Genomic DNA, 14,464 nt, shown 5'->3' with positions numbered 1-14,464 from the left:
GAGCGCACTCAACCCCGCGGCAGACATGGTCCCTTTCCAAACCAATCCACACTTTCACACACCTAAAGCGAGGGATGCGCCGCCTTTGGGCTTTGGGACCCTGAGGCTCCGGACCGACTGGCCGGGGGGGAAGGCGGGAGTTCCGACCCTTAACAACACACCATTGGCTCCTGAGGGGGCGGGACATGCACAAATAACAACACGCCATTGGATGGCAAGGGGGCGGGACAACCAAACACCGCGGACGACCATTGGCTGGAAAGGAGGGCGTGGTACCTGTCAAAAGTTTGACGAAAGGTGTTTATACTACTACTACTGTTGCAACTCCCTTTATAAAGGGTGTGCACACGTATACAACCAAGGCATTGAAAGTTTTTTTTTAAATTACTGTTCCAAAAAATGTTCCATTTGTTTTCTTTTTAATGTTGTTGATTATAAGATTTTATTAAATGTGAAAAAAATCTGAATGTGAAAAAAGTTCAAAATGCTATTGAAAAAAATTAGTAATGTGAGGAAAGATTAATTGTGGGAGCCCCTTAACTACCCATGTCATGCTGTATTTCTCACTCATTCTACTGGGAGTGGTGCTGTCGTTTCATGATAAAGTCTGTCAGTGGTCATTCCAGACGGGTCAGGTATGACTGCTCTTCGGCACAAGAGACACGTGACTTGCGAGGATCCCGACAGTGTTGAATTTCTTTCAGAGCCCGGATAGCTCAATCGGTAGCGCATCAGACTTTTAATCTGAGGGCCCAGGGTTCAAGTCCCTGTTCGGGTGGTTGTGCTGTTCTTAAGTCTATTGTGAATGTCATTCTAAATAGTCTTTTATCTTTCACTCTTCTAGCTTTACTGTGGTTATTTTAAATGTCCATTACTTGTATTTACAGTAGTGTATTTAGTGTTTCATTTCACAAACCGAAAATGTTCAAGTAGATCTTGTCACTCTACTCCACGTAATCATCTAAATTAAATCACAGTAGAGTACAGAACACGCAGCGAGGAGCTCACACAGTGAGTACTCTTGAATACGACAAGAGGAAAGGCACACTGCACATCATCACGTCCGAGTTTACAGTGACAGCAGAGGTTGGAAGCGAAGTAGTTTTTTTATTACTCGCTCGCTGAACGATCTCTCAAGAAACCTCGGTGGAGATTTAACGGGTGTCTAATAATCACGTTCAAAAAGGTGACGATAATTTTTTTTTTTAACTAGGTAGCCTTAATGGCAACACGGTGTGAGTAGATCTTAAAGCAGCTGCAGACAGAGTACCCGTAATGGCAACACATTTCTGCTTTGAGTTCGGCTTTTCTTATTTCTTCTGCAGAACCAGTGGTATCGGAATATACTGATCCGCATAAGAAGCGCTTTCGGGTTCTGATCATTTTTATTGAGCGCTGCTCTAAACTTTACATTTGCTCGGGCTAGTTTTCCCCATTAAAAAAAGACATATCCCTAATTACATAATTTCACTTTTTTTCTTATCAACGAGTAGAAAGAAATAAAATATATACAGTACTTCAATGTAAGTACCACAGGCAAGATGGCTGGTGGTCTAAGGCGTTGCGTTCAGGTCGCAGTTAACCCTGGAGACGTTTGTTAAAATCTCACTTCTAATAAAGATGTCTTTCTCGTTAGAATAGAAACGATAGAAGCCTTAAGCAGGAAAAAAAACACATCTCGCATTTCACGTGTTTAATGTTAACTGTCTCAGTGGTTGCCTCGGTGATTGCTGGCTCCTCTCCCTCGCAGGGTGACGGCAAACTTCTTCAGAGAGGGAGTCTCCCACGTACGGCTTTTCTTTATCAAGAGCTGAGACAACAGAAACAGACTTCAAACTGCCATGAATTACTTCTTGAGCGTTTATGACCGTCTTTAAAAGCTGAGAGCAGGTGAAAAAGTCTTTGGAAATGAGGAAATGACTGCTGACAGTAAACAGAGCTGACGCTCAGCTGCAGACAAGCGCTCCTCGTTAGTATAGTGCTGAGTACCCCCGCTTGTTGCGCGGGAGACTGGGGTACGTTTCTGTGACAGGGCGCTGGTTTAATTTTTTAACAACCTGAGTTCACTTTAAAAGTGTGTACTGTGTCCTACGTTTCGGACTTGTTACTGCGGTAGAATATGGAGATCATCTCCAGCTTTGAGCTCAACTGCAACAAGAAGTCATGCTAAATGTAGTATAGTGAGTAGACATCGCGAGACAACAGAACGAGAGAGTAGAAGGCAGGAATATATGATGTAAGGGCGTGATCTGTGTAGTTAATAAAATAGTTAAAATAATATAAAAACGTCTCTTTATTAAGATACACAACATTGAAGGCGACGAGAGATGAGTGCTTGACGGACTCAAAGCGAGTGCAGTGCAGATTTTAGTTCTCTTGCTGGTAGAAACGAACTTCTTTTAGCTTGCGCCATGGAAGATATGGCAGCCGCGCCGAGAAGCTTTGCTTATGCCCAGCTTTTTCCACCGCTTCCACTGAACCTCGGAGCTCCGGATTTGTATACGGAATACAAGATACGGATGGAGTCGTACAGATTTTATTAAATAGCCAGTGGATCTACAGAAGCTCAGGATGCCGTGAGACGTGCTACATTACTGCACTGTATCGGGGCTCCTGTGCAGCGGATTTTCGCCAACCTCCCTGGAGAAAAAGGTACATATGAACAGACTGTAGCTGCCTTAGACGCTTTACACCGCGGAGAAATGTGGGTTTGGGACCGGGGTAAAGTTAGCTTGAAGTTAGAGAACGATTTTGGCACGCCTGTAGGGCTTTCGCAAAATCTCTTAGAATTACAAAAACGCATGCTTTGTGTATAAAATACATTGTGAGTGCTTTCTCAGCCTTCACTTCTTTCGTTTTTATGACGTTTTTTTGACCACACTCTAATATTCTTTTGTCCATATCTTCGCAATGGAAGCACAGAACGCCTTCAAACCAAATGCATTTTAAAGACCACGACTTGTGGATATTTCCACAGCCTCTACACCAAACTATCAGTGAGCTAATTATCTTTTTTTAAACCTCCGGTTTTTCATCTATGCGTAATTACGCACGAACTGGAACCCGGGGACCGCTGTGTGCACACGTTCACAACGCGAGAAATACTGTTCAATACGGTCAATATGACCATAGGAAGCAGAACAGCGCAGTCTCCAATTACCCAGACTGTAAGCATGGGAATAAAGCTTTGTTTGATTTCTGAAACCCCTCCTTTACGTCCTGTTTTCATTCAGGTAAGGGTCAACTATATTGACAATACTACTGACAGCAGGAAGATTAAAATATTCTTTACTCAGCGGCTTATTAAAAACAGCTCCCATGATGTTCCAACCGACTTACACAGAACACTGACACAGCTTTGTGTTCTGAATCTCTTTTTCTCATGCTTTTATTTAATGTGGCACAATGCACTGGGATAGGGGTATTCTGTTCACAAACCAATAGCATTTAAATCACAGCACCCACAATGCTGCATGTAAGTGTTTTGCACACTAAGCAGGTCCTCTGACTTTTCCCAGCTTTGTTTTGGGTTGTGGCCCCTTTATTTTTTTATGATTTTCTGAAGATAACACTAAAGGTAATACACTGGGATAGGTGGGTCTTTTTTATGGCTCAATAGCAATTCAAATACAACAGCCACACTGCTGAAACCGTGTTTTACACACCAGACAGGCCCCCGAACCTCATACAACCTTGCTGTTGCTGTGGCCCCTTTCTTTATTTTTTATGATTTTCTGAAGGTAACACTACAGGTAATACACTGGGATAGGTGGGGTCTTCTTCATGGCTTCATGATTTTTTGACTGTAATCAAGTGTTGTTCACACAAGGCAGGCCTCCTGACCTTTCACAGTCATGCTTTGTTGTGTGAAACTTTAATTCTCTTTTTAGGATTTTTTGAACATGGCAACTTCCACCGAGATGAATGGGGTGCTCTTCAATAGCTTTTTCATCTATACACACAAGCGTATATAACCAAGACACTCAGAACCAACAGAATCTACCTGAACTCATAGAAAAACAAGAATGCCCCCAAGACACCTGAATCCCCCTCCTGGACCACTCTGGTATCAACACCCCCAAACCAATCCATACCAGCTAACAAGACTAAGAATCGGTGCAACCCTCCAACTTGGACCAAGAGCAGGATGGGACAAGAACCTGCACCACACTACGCACCCCTCAGACCTGTGGTCAAGGGCTGGTGGACTAGGGAATATGATCAACAAATTTCTGAAGTTTTCTAAACTCAAAAAAAAAAATTAGTTGGAATGACAATATGTGGTCAACACTGTCAAACAGAATCCTTGGAGAGGATTGCCCCAGCAACAAGAAATGGTTATCAGTGATTTGGCATGAAGATAGAAAAAAAGTAAGAACCTAAGTGCTTAGGGCGCAGAAAGAGGAGAGTATTGGTAGGGATTCCAAACCAGATGACAGTACACAATCTATAGTCAGTATTTCAAGTCAAAGTGAGGGACATAGTTTGGAAGGCAACACAGAGCTCAGAAGTTCATCAGAAGATACAGAAGATACATGGGCAGCACAGACAGTGGTGACATGTTAGAGGGAGAAAACAAATCTGTGTAGAATCAGAAAAAAAGCCTGAAGAGCACAGTGAATATTCCCAGGGGGCAAGCTCGTCTGGGACATCACCTCAGGATAAAAGGGGATTAAGAAAGATTATGTCTGTGCCTAAAACTTTCAAAGTATGTCTAAAGGCTGAACAATGGAGAAAAATAGCACCTCTAAAAGGTACATCTAAACTAAGACGACCATGGACCCAGATCTTATATAGCGAGTTCAGGAAGATAAATCCTTGGTGCCCAATAGCCTTCAAATACCAATACATCAGGAAAGAGAACAGCAGAAAAAAAAAACTTTCTGATGATAAAAGCAGTCTGTACCTTCAGGTCCTGCAATGTAAAATACATAATGACAAGACACAAACCAATGGGCAATGATGACATCACAATTGATGTTGTACAAGTAGGGCAAATACAGCACAGTAAAAGGGAAACAATTTCAACAAGCACGTCAGCCTTATCGTCGAAAGATTGCCAGTGCCCTCACAAAAGGAATCAACAATGTATACTACAGGAACCTGAGCAGAACTCCGCTTGCTGAAATTGCAGCAGGCAATTTATCTAAACCACTAACACAGAATGTCCTGAAAGTCATTTCATCAGAGTTCAGGAACAGTAAACGCATTCACTATGATCCAGTGATTGAATTACATATGGCACAAAAATATATGAAAGCATGCAACTTCAACACTGTCCATTTTTCAGGATATATACAGATTTTGCAATGAGACACATTTGCTGCCTATCTTTACACAGAACAGAGTATGCAAATTCTTATTGCCCATCTAAAGATGAAGGAGAAAGTCAGCCTTTACCTGGATGCGACAGGAGGGGTAGTCAGAAAAAATTCCATCGGAGAACAAAAGAATTTTGTACTACAGTCTTACGTTACCTGGAGGTGGAAAAGAAAGCCTCCATTACCAGTGTCTGAAATGTTGACAACTGACCACACCATTGTCAGTATAGAACGTTGGCTACGTAAATTCATGTTTGACATCTCAACATGTACTACCAAGAGAGTGCAGCATGTAGAAACTGACTACAGCTGGGCCCTGATTCACAGTGTTTTTTTGCCTTCAATGGGGACACCATCCATGCATACTTAAATCGTACAATGAAAGTCTGCCAAGGCAAACTTAAGTACACAGAACTTCAGATGTTCACTGTTCTTCACCTTTCCTAAGCTCCATGTCATAAAGGCTGTCTCTCAAGCAATTAGTAAAAAAACAACAGACAAAGGACTGTGAGACTTTGCAACATTTTCCTTTGCCATCCTGCAAAACAGCACAACTTTGAGTGTCGCCAGAAATGTTTTCAAACACATGTGTATTGTACTCTCAAGCAGGAAGTTCACAACTGAAGTCCAATCTAGTGTCTGCCTCCTTAACGCTTACATTACTCAAACAACCACACCAGACCAGATGGAAAAGGAAGCAGAAGTCAAAGACACAGATGAGGTACTATACCCAAAAATGAGAGGCAGACTGGGCTGCTCTCCTTTCGCGTGGAGTTCAAAGGTATTTATGAAGACAGAATATCAGTTCAAGGACATGATGACTATGGGACACAACACAATGTGAACCCCTATTTCTGTGAAGACATAATTAGATTTCTGTTGCAAAGATACATGGCATTATTTCCACTGTGGAGTGGAATTTTGTTGGGTGACCTGACAAGATATGCTTCAGACAGCAAAAAAGACATATCAATGTCAGAGGTAGCACAAACAAGAGCCACTAACTGTCATGTTGAGACCTGGTTTGGCATTGTCAAGCAATCAATACTTCAGCACAGGAGGAAACTGAGGCCAGCAGAGTTTATTACGATAATAAGAAAATCCCTCTAGGGTGGTACAGAGAACATATAATCCAAAATGATCTCCCCAAAAAGGTTTTGATAGCACCATTGATCACCACTAAAACACGTCATGACATGCACTGGAACAATGGGCAAAGAGAGCACCAGGTGTAGGCAAAGAAACAAAAAATTAATTCTACAGCGCACCACAAAAAATTCCAATCCCCCGAAAAATGAGAAAACAGGGAAAAAAAAGTTAGCAATAGAAATATTGAAACAAGTGAAAAATCGCCAGATGACAGCAACGGCCTGCAAATTCAGCAGGGGAAAGCAGGAACCACAGAATGTAAAGAATGGCAGCACAAAGAAGAAGGGAAAGTGTCACCCAAGCAAGCTGCCGTGGGCATGACTGAAGTGATCACACCACACTGTGATGCACGCCCCATCTCAAAACTTATAAAAGAGAAAACAGATTTCAGAAAGAAGGTAGGATTTGTATTTCAAATATTTCTCTGTGTGGAGATTAACTTCTTTTTCAGAGCTTATGAATGTCATCTTCTACTACTGTAGGTGTTCTTTGTCGTTTCTCTCCAACTTGTTATACTTGTTGACAGTGGTGTATAATCTCAATTTTCGTTATGTTATCTCCAGTGATCTCTTGTGTATGCTTTTGGCTTGGTAAATCTTTTTTAGGTTCACGCCCTTTGGAACATCAATCCGAGTGAATTAGTGGTTGCAGTTTTGCCATCCATGCACAGTGCAGACACATATATTCTCAGACACTCGGAGTTTGTGTCTCTGAAACCAGATGAGTGGCTCATAGGCGAGGTAAGATGAAAGTGTTTGATTGCAAGGTTTGTTAAGGTTTCTGAGCTTATGTGTAATCAAACGTGTGTGAGTGCGTGAAATCACATCTTCTTCAATTGTGTTTGCTTTTTCCATAAGACCATCGAGTGTTACTTTCAAGTAGCGAAAGAATCCATGGACTTGGGGAAGAAGGTTTTCCTAATGAACAATAACACAACTGGTGTAATCATGAGTGGGAATAGAGAGCTCATGGCTAGACAACGTTTGTCCAAGGTAAGGACATCAAACACAAATGTTGATGGATTACATTAGTGAGGGGCAAACATGGTTTTTCACTAACTGATGATTGTTTTATCAATAGAGAAACAAGGAGAGCTACAAGGAATAAAAACAGGTCACAACTGTGCCCATGGTGCTGCCTAAAGAAACTACCTTTATAGTCAGAAATCAAAATTCAAAGGTAGCACACCATCCCTGTGAGGCAGCCTGTTGAACTAATCTTGTCATTCTTTTCATTACAGGTCAACTTTGAAAACTATGAAGCCATTATTAGCTTTTTTAACACTGGTGTCCACTGGAAATTGTTGGTAAGTGTGGTGCAGGTAATCCAAAACAGCGTAGGTTTATAATTACACTTGGAACCATTACAGTTCAAGTGATTATCCTTGTTGCATCTAAAAAAATTACAAAGTCACAATGTATGTGTTCCTCTCCTGTTAAAAAAGGTGGACATTGATAGTGAGTGTCCAAAGCAATGGTAACAGTGCACTTTTTCTAAATTATTATTGTGAATACTGCTGTGTAATGAACAGACAATCACACAGGTCAAAGTGTCTTGTAGGAAAAAAAGTACTGTTAGGTCATTTCTTGACTGTCTTTGCCGAGGTTTGCAAAATATTAAATGTTAAATAACATAAATATAAATATTATATATATATATAAAATATTCAAATATTAAAAACTTTTGTTTTCACAACATAAAACTCCTGAAACTGCCTGTGTGTCTGGCCCCACATTAAATGCAACTTCATGTCTGATGATGGGCCCTTTGTTTCTTGCAGTATCTGTGTGCTCCATCCCAGAAAGTCTTTGTGGTCGACCCTATGGGGAGTGACGAGATGGGAGACTCCACTGCAGCGGCAAAAAGGTTCAGGTAAGAAATCAAGCATTGGTTTCGTGGTGAAACTCTGCACGGTCACACATGCATTTCACATTCAAATTCAGCATGACAAATATGTCCTCATTTATCAATAACCTATTATTTTGATTCACAGGGACTTTCAAGATGCGAAGGAACGTCCTAGGAAAAGAAGACTGGTTGAATATCATCTGGCACCCAAGCGTGATTGGTCACACCAGGCAAGCAGATGCCTCAAGCTGTGGGGTCTTTGTGATGCAGGTCAGCATAACCTTTCCACGCCGAAATTTTGGACTTAAAACTATTGTATGAGAGATTTTTAGGGAAATAATTGCAACAAACTTTTGTCTGTTAGATGGGCGCAGACATAATGAACAATTTCCCGGATATTCCAACATATATCGAAATAAACAGCAGTGCCAAAGAAATAAGAAAGTTGTGGGAAGACCTGTCAATCAGAATTCTTGAAGCTTCAGGTATTGTACCATTTGATCCTCATTGCCTACGTTTATTGGTGTATATTGTTTTCCTGAAGCATGTTCTCTCTCTGTAACAAGTCTGGATAAAAAAGATTCTCAATTTATTTATATGCAGGACTCATTTGGGTATTCTTTTTGTACTACATAACACAGTGATGAAAAGTTAATTAAATCACATTTCATACAGTTAAAATTCAATGACACTTTGGCCTTCGTCGTGGTTGACACAACCATTGTCTGGGAAAAGTGTGGGTCTAAATTGCCCATAAGGCAGCAAGCTGGTTGAACATAGCTGTGTTATCATGTGCCCCCTTAAAATCATAGCAACACACGCTGACGCAAAAAAGGGTAACAGGTGTTGACAGGAGTATTCTGAGACATGACAATGTGTGGTTTAAGAAGCAGTAGAACACCTAATCAGGAAAGTTCATACGAAAAGGTCTCTATCAAACTGTCTTCAATTATGCAACAATGATCTGTAGATAACATTGGAAAAATCAGTCTATTTGGCATGTTTATTATAGCTCCTCTCCAGGACATGTGCCTGATGTATGGAGAAACACTGGTGCGGCAGACAAACTGGGTAAGTGAACATCATCTCTATCTGTATGTGTAATGTACACACATACTAACAAAACATGCCATTGAAATGTGATAGCTGAACTGATATAAGGTTTACTGTCCGTGTAGATTCAGTGTGACAGTTGTGAAAACTGGTTCCATGAATTGTGCATCTCAAAAGAAGAGTATGAAAGCGCAAAGAATGAAGTATCATGGATATGTACATTTTGCCAACCCCAGTTTGGTGAGTATGCTCTGCATGCAAACTATCACTATGAAAGGGTTTTTTAAGCAGGACATGTAGTTTTAGATTCAGCAGAAACATAGGATGACATATTTCAGTGGACGTTATAATTGTTTGTTATTGTTAAGAAGTTTGGATTGCAGGCTTGTCTTCTGGCATTAATGGTTCTATAAATTAGAGATAACTTTTCAAAAAACACACCAAAGAAGGCACACATAAAAGATTACTGATAATCTGTGCAATTTATTACATGACACAGGCATCTCAAAGATAGAATTACTGTGTCAGATTAATGATTAGACATGGATGCATCAAATCACTTACTAGGTTTCTTTCCAATAGTATAGAAACAAAGACACGACCATGAACACCTAAAAGAGCTTGCCATTTAGCACAGAAACAATATAATGTCTTGCTGTAAAAACACAAAGTAAGAAAAAAGGAGTTTGATTAGGAGAGATCTGGCAAATTGTGCAAATACCTAGATCTTGATCTGTGACCCATTTATACTCCTTGGATCCTTTGCAGTTCATAACCCTTCTTACGGTTTTATATTTCAGGCACTGTTGATGAGTGAGCATCCACCCCCTACTCCCAAGAATTACATAATAGACATGTTGGAAACTCAACAAGACTGTCAACGTGTTCTCAGCAGAATTCACCTCCAAAAGACACGTAAGTACAAGTTTCAATATCCCCCCAAAATTTATCTTGGGTAAGAGTAAACTTTCGTACACTTTGCCAAAAAATAATGAAAAACACTAGAACACAACATCACTAGAAACCATTTGTTATCTATTGCCAGAAACCAAACAAAGTCTGTATGAAAACAGTAAAAAAGTTAATCATCTTAACACACTGTTAACATCACTGTAGTAGTGCAAAGAAATGTAAATCGACAGTATGTCAACATGAAATGATTTCCAGATAAAATTGTATCCATCCTAGAAAGATAGATTAATCAAGAAATTCCACTCCGTTGTGAGAAAGATAAAAGAAAACTGGCTTCTATCAAATAGAAGTGTATCTAGGGTGATTTCTTATTATTAGGTTTCCAAAACAGTACCCTATCTACCTTCAGACAGGGCACAGTGCTAAAAGGATTCTAACCGGAACAACAAAACACAATCGCATCATCAAAGTCCGAACCCCACCGGCTTTCAATATCGTACCATGTACATCTCCAGGAGTGGAGACTCATCAAAAAGAACAGCCTAGACACCAAAGTGATACCACAGTGACTTTTCTTACAGTAACGTTAAGGTAGTTGTAGGATGCTGTCTAGATCGATGAACAGATTACGTTAACAATAGCAAGCAGGTAGCAGAGCTAGCTGTTCTGCTTCCTATGGTCATATTGAGCATTTAGGCACACAGCCCCTAAATTGTGGAAATATATGTCAGACCTTTTTAAGGATGCCCCATACCTACAAGTATATTTAACAATGCTGTAGTCTTCTACATCGTCTCTGTAGTCTTCTTTATCCCGAGTGATCTAATTCTTTAGGAGGTGCAGAAACATAGATATCAAGTGGGTAAGTAGACAACCACGTTGCAATTGTTTTTTCTGTGTCTAACCCATTTTTTTTTCTCCACACCATTCCTGCCACTGTTCTCTCTTCGGTGCCTTTGGTTGATATTGAGCTCCGTCCCCCATTACAAGGGATCCTCCTGGATTACTGAAGCAAGGAACCCAGCCTACAAAACTCAAGATCCTGTACTGCTCAACCCAGTGGATGGGACACACTCAACATTAACATCTAGTCTCACATAATATATGAAATAGAATTCACCGTGTCAATCTGCATGGTTGTGCATGTGAACTGTTTCTAGTAACTACTTGTCATACACAGCCAGGACCTGGAGGGGAGGTCAACCATCAGGCCTTGGACCCCCAGAGATTATTTTTCTCCTTTGGAGTTTTTTGTTTTTCTCTCCTTCGTGCCTGATGGTTACACAGTCACATCATCAAGACTGCATACCACACCTTCATTGTGATTACAGATATAGCTTATTTAAAATGTGAAATTAGGAAAAAACTAAAACAAAACAAGGGAAATAAAAAGAATGTAAAATCTAAAATTTTCAGATGTTGTGATGAAGCTTTTGACTCATGAATAGCACCCCCTATCCCAGTGTATTACCTGTAGTGTAATCTTCAGAAAATCATAAAAAAATAAAGAAAGGGGCCACAGCCACAGCAAGGTTGTATGAGGTTCGGGGGGCCTGTCTGGTGTGTAAAACACTTGGTTGTAGCATTGTGAATGTTGTGCTTCAAATGCTATTGAGTCATGAAGAGGACCTCCCTATCCCAGTGTATTGCGTGTCTAATAGGTGCCGTATTGAAAAAATCATAACAAAAACTGAAAGAGGTTTCACAACCCAAAGCAAGGCTGGGAAAGGTCAGAGGACCTGCTTAGTGTGTAAAACACTTGCAGCATTGTGGGTGCTGTGGTTTAAATGCTATTGGCTTGTGAACAGCATCCCCCTATCCTAGTGCACAGTGCCAAATTCAATAAAACCATGAGAAAAAGAGATTCACAACCCACAGCTCTGCCAGTCTTCTGTGTAAACAATCATGGACATCATGATTTGAACATCATGGGTGCTGTTTTTAAAAAGCTGTTGAGTAAAGAATAGGAATTGTCCTGTAGAATGAAAACAGGGAATAAAGAAAGGGTTTCAGAAATAAAACAAAGCTTTATTCCCGTGCTGACAGTCTGGGTAATTGGAAACTGCTGTTCTGCTTCCTATGGTCATATATGGGTTTTTCGCATGAAGCTCTATTGAGCAGTATTTCTGCGTTGTATGTATGTATATGTATACAGCGGTCCCCCAGTGTTCCAGATGGTGCGTAATTGCGCATCAATCAAAACCCCGAGTGTCAGAAAAGAATAATAAGCTCACTGATATGTTTATTTCAAAGTCGTGGTCTTTAAAATGCATTTGGTTTAAAGGCGTTCTGTGTTATATGATATGTGATATGGACACAAGAATATTCGTGCGTGGAATAAAAAGACAAACTGAAGGCTGTGAGAACATTCACAATGTACTTTATACACAGAGCAATTGTATATACAAAGCAATTGTTTCATAAAAACGCTACAGGCGTGCCAAAATCGTTTTCGTACTTCAAGCTAACTTTACCCCGGTCAAAGTTACAGACAGGCTCCACTCTTTTGTTGTGATGTCATTTTAATTAATGTTAACTGTGATTAGGTGTCGTTTTTGTCTCTTTTAACTTAAGAGTTAAAGAGTTTAAGAGTCTGCTCCTTTCTTCCTGGTATAGAAATAACATGTTCCATGTTTACAACCACCACTATAAATTATTTGTTCAGCTCTAACGCCTGTCTGCGTTGACAAGGCATCTCAAAATGACATAATAAATAAGAACACGATCCTTCCGGTTACCATTCCTGTGGTTGGAGCGTTGTTTTGCCCTTTTTCGTTCTTCTACAATATTTACAGACAGGGCTTTATCACTGGAGTTGTACAGAAGAAGTGTGCATCGGTCCATGAAAATCATCAGTACTGCTGTTGTTCTATGCGTAGTTTAACCGAGAGCACTTAAAAGATGCAAAAAGCTTTCAAAGAAAACAGAATTGAAAGACAGTAGAGTAAGGAGGTAAAAAAGCACTCCCCCGTCGAGGAATTAACCACCGTCGCCCGTGTGACTGGATATAAAAATAACTGATTCGTTTTTGCCCAGTCTCTGGAAGCTTCAATGCGATTATTTTTCCTTCCTTATTTCTTCATTCCCATGAATTTACTCTGTAGTAGAGGAAACACGAAAGTGGGAAATTGTAGGCATTCTCCATTAGCACACACCACTGGGGATGTAGCTCAGTGGTAGAGCGCATGCTTCGCATGTATGAGGTCCCGGGTTCAATCCCTGGCATCTCCACGTGCTTTTTATTATTGTGCTCACATCGCAATCTTCTGTTGAGTGAGAACTCTTTGTCGGTGTTCATAGAGAGCCAGGTTTACACAATTAAGTTCAGTCACACACGAAGTGCTACAGTGTTGCTCTGCTGTTTTAGATGTACCTCCAAAGCATTTAGTTCTGTTAACTACAACAAATGATTTGAACTATTTAACGTCATATTCAGGAAATCCAGAGAACGTCTCCACACTTGTCGTGGCTGTTGAAGAAATCACCTGTTAAATCTCACCCGGGATCTCCTGAGAAATCATTCAGCGAGCAATCCTCCCTCTGGACTCCACACTAAACTGAAAGCTGCGCGAATTCCTCACTGCGTGTCCTGTACTGTTACAGGTGCTCTCGTGTAGATGTGGAGCACAGCCATAAGGACACTTTGAACTTTTTCCGTATGTGAAGGAAAAGGCAAAAGAGCATGAATAGTATTAATCGTATAAAATATCCATGGTACAACTCGAGAAAGTACTGAAGGACTAAACAACGACTTTTGATGATTACAAGAGATTCAAGAAACACAACCGTCCACACACGGGCTTGGATCCTGAATGCTTTAATTAAGACAAAGCGAAGGATACGAACTGCAAACTCTCTTCACGTCTTACAGTTTGTGAAATAAAACAATTTCTTACTTTCTTAATAATTTCTTACTGCTGATAGACGATTTATTGCATTTTAACAAAATCACAATTACAAACATTTTGGGTTAAACTGTTATTCACACACTCTAACGAAGATAAACGTTATTGTTTATTTTATTTTTTTAAAATATTTTCAATACCATCCAAAAAGTCAAGTTTCAATTGTATGCAACTGATGAGATCTCTCTTCGATGGAAGTCATAAGTACATCCAAAACACGTTTCTTGTGGATCCAGAAGAGGATCATTATGAGGCTCAAAACATGCCTGTCTCTTC

The 14,464-nt window shown here is 40.3% G+C and overlaps 1 protein-coding gene and 2 non-coding genes across 3 annotated transcripts; all 3 read left to right on the top strand.

Moving 5' to 3' along the window:
- Positions 1–705: 705 nt before the first annotated feature.
- On the top strand, positions 706–778 carry trnak-uuu (transfer RNA lysine (anticodon UUU)). The gene has a single exon. It is a non-coding gene; the product is annotated as a tRNA-Lys (tRNA).
- A 1,538-nt stretch (positions 779–2,316) lies between these two features.
- LOC138242830 (uncharacterized) lies at positions 2,317–12,618 on the top strand. The gene is made up of 11 exons (XM_069198397.1): positions 2,317–2,652; positions 3,891–6,868; positions 7,076–7,210; positions 7,328–7,462; positions 7,711–7,776; positions 8,251–8,342; positions 8,464–8,588; positions 8,683–8,803; positions 9,331–9,389; positions 9,497–9,611; positions 10,172–12,618. The coding sequence occupies exons 2-8, from the start codon at positions 6,788–6,790 to the stop codon at positions 8,793–8,795; spliced, it is 747 nt and encodes a 248-aa protein (XP_069054498.1). The 5' UTR covers positions 2,317–2,652; positions 3,891–6,787; the 3' UTR covers positions 8,796–8,803; positions 9,331–9,389; positions 9,497–9,611; positions 10,172–12,618.
- An 824-nt stretch (positions 12,619–13,442) lies between these two features.
- trnaa-cgc (transfer RNA alanine (anticodon CGC)) lies at positions 13,443–13,514 on the top strand. Its single transcript has one exon. It is a non-coding gene; the product is annotated as a tRNA-Ala (tRNA).
- Positions 13,515–14,464: the final 950 nt, after the last annotated feature.

The sequence above is a fragment of the Lepisosteus oculatus genome, chromosome 14 (assembly GCF_040954835.1).
Source record: "Lepisosteus oculatus isolate fLepOcu1 chromosome 14, fLepOcu1.hap2, whole genome shotgun sequence".
Taxonomy (NCBI): Eukaryota; Metazoa; Chordata; class Actinopteri; order Semionotiformes; family Lepisosteidae; genus Lepisosteus; species Lepisosteus oculatus.
The sequence above is the reverse complement of the archived record's forward strand: the minus strand, read 5'-3'. Positions and strand labels throughout refer to the sequence as shown.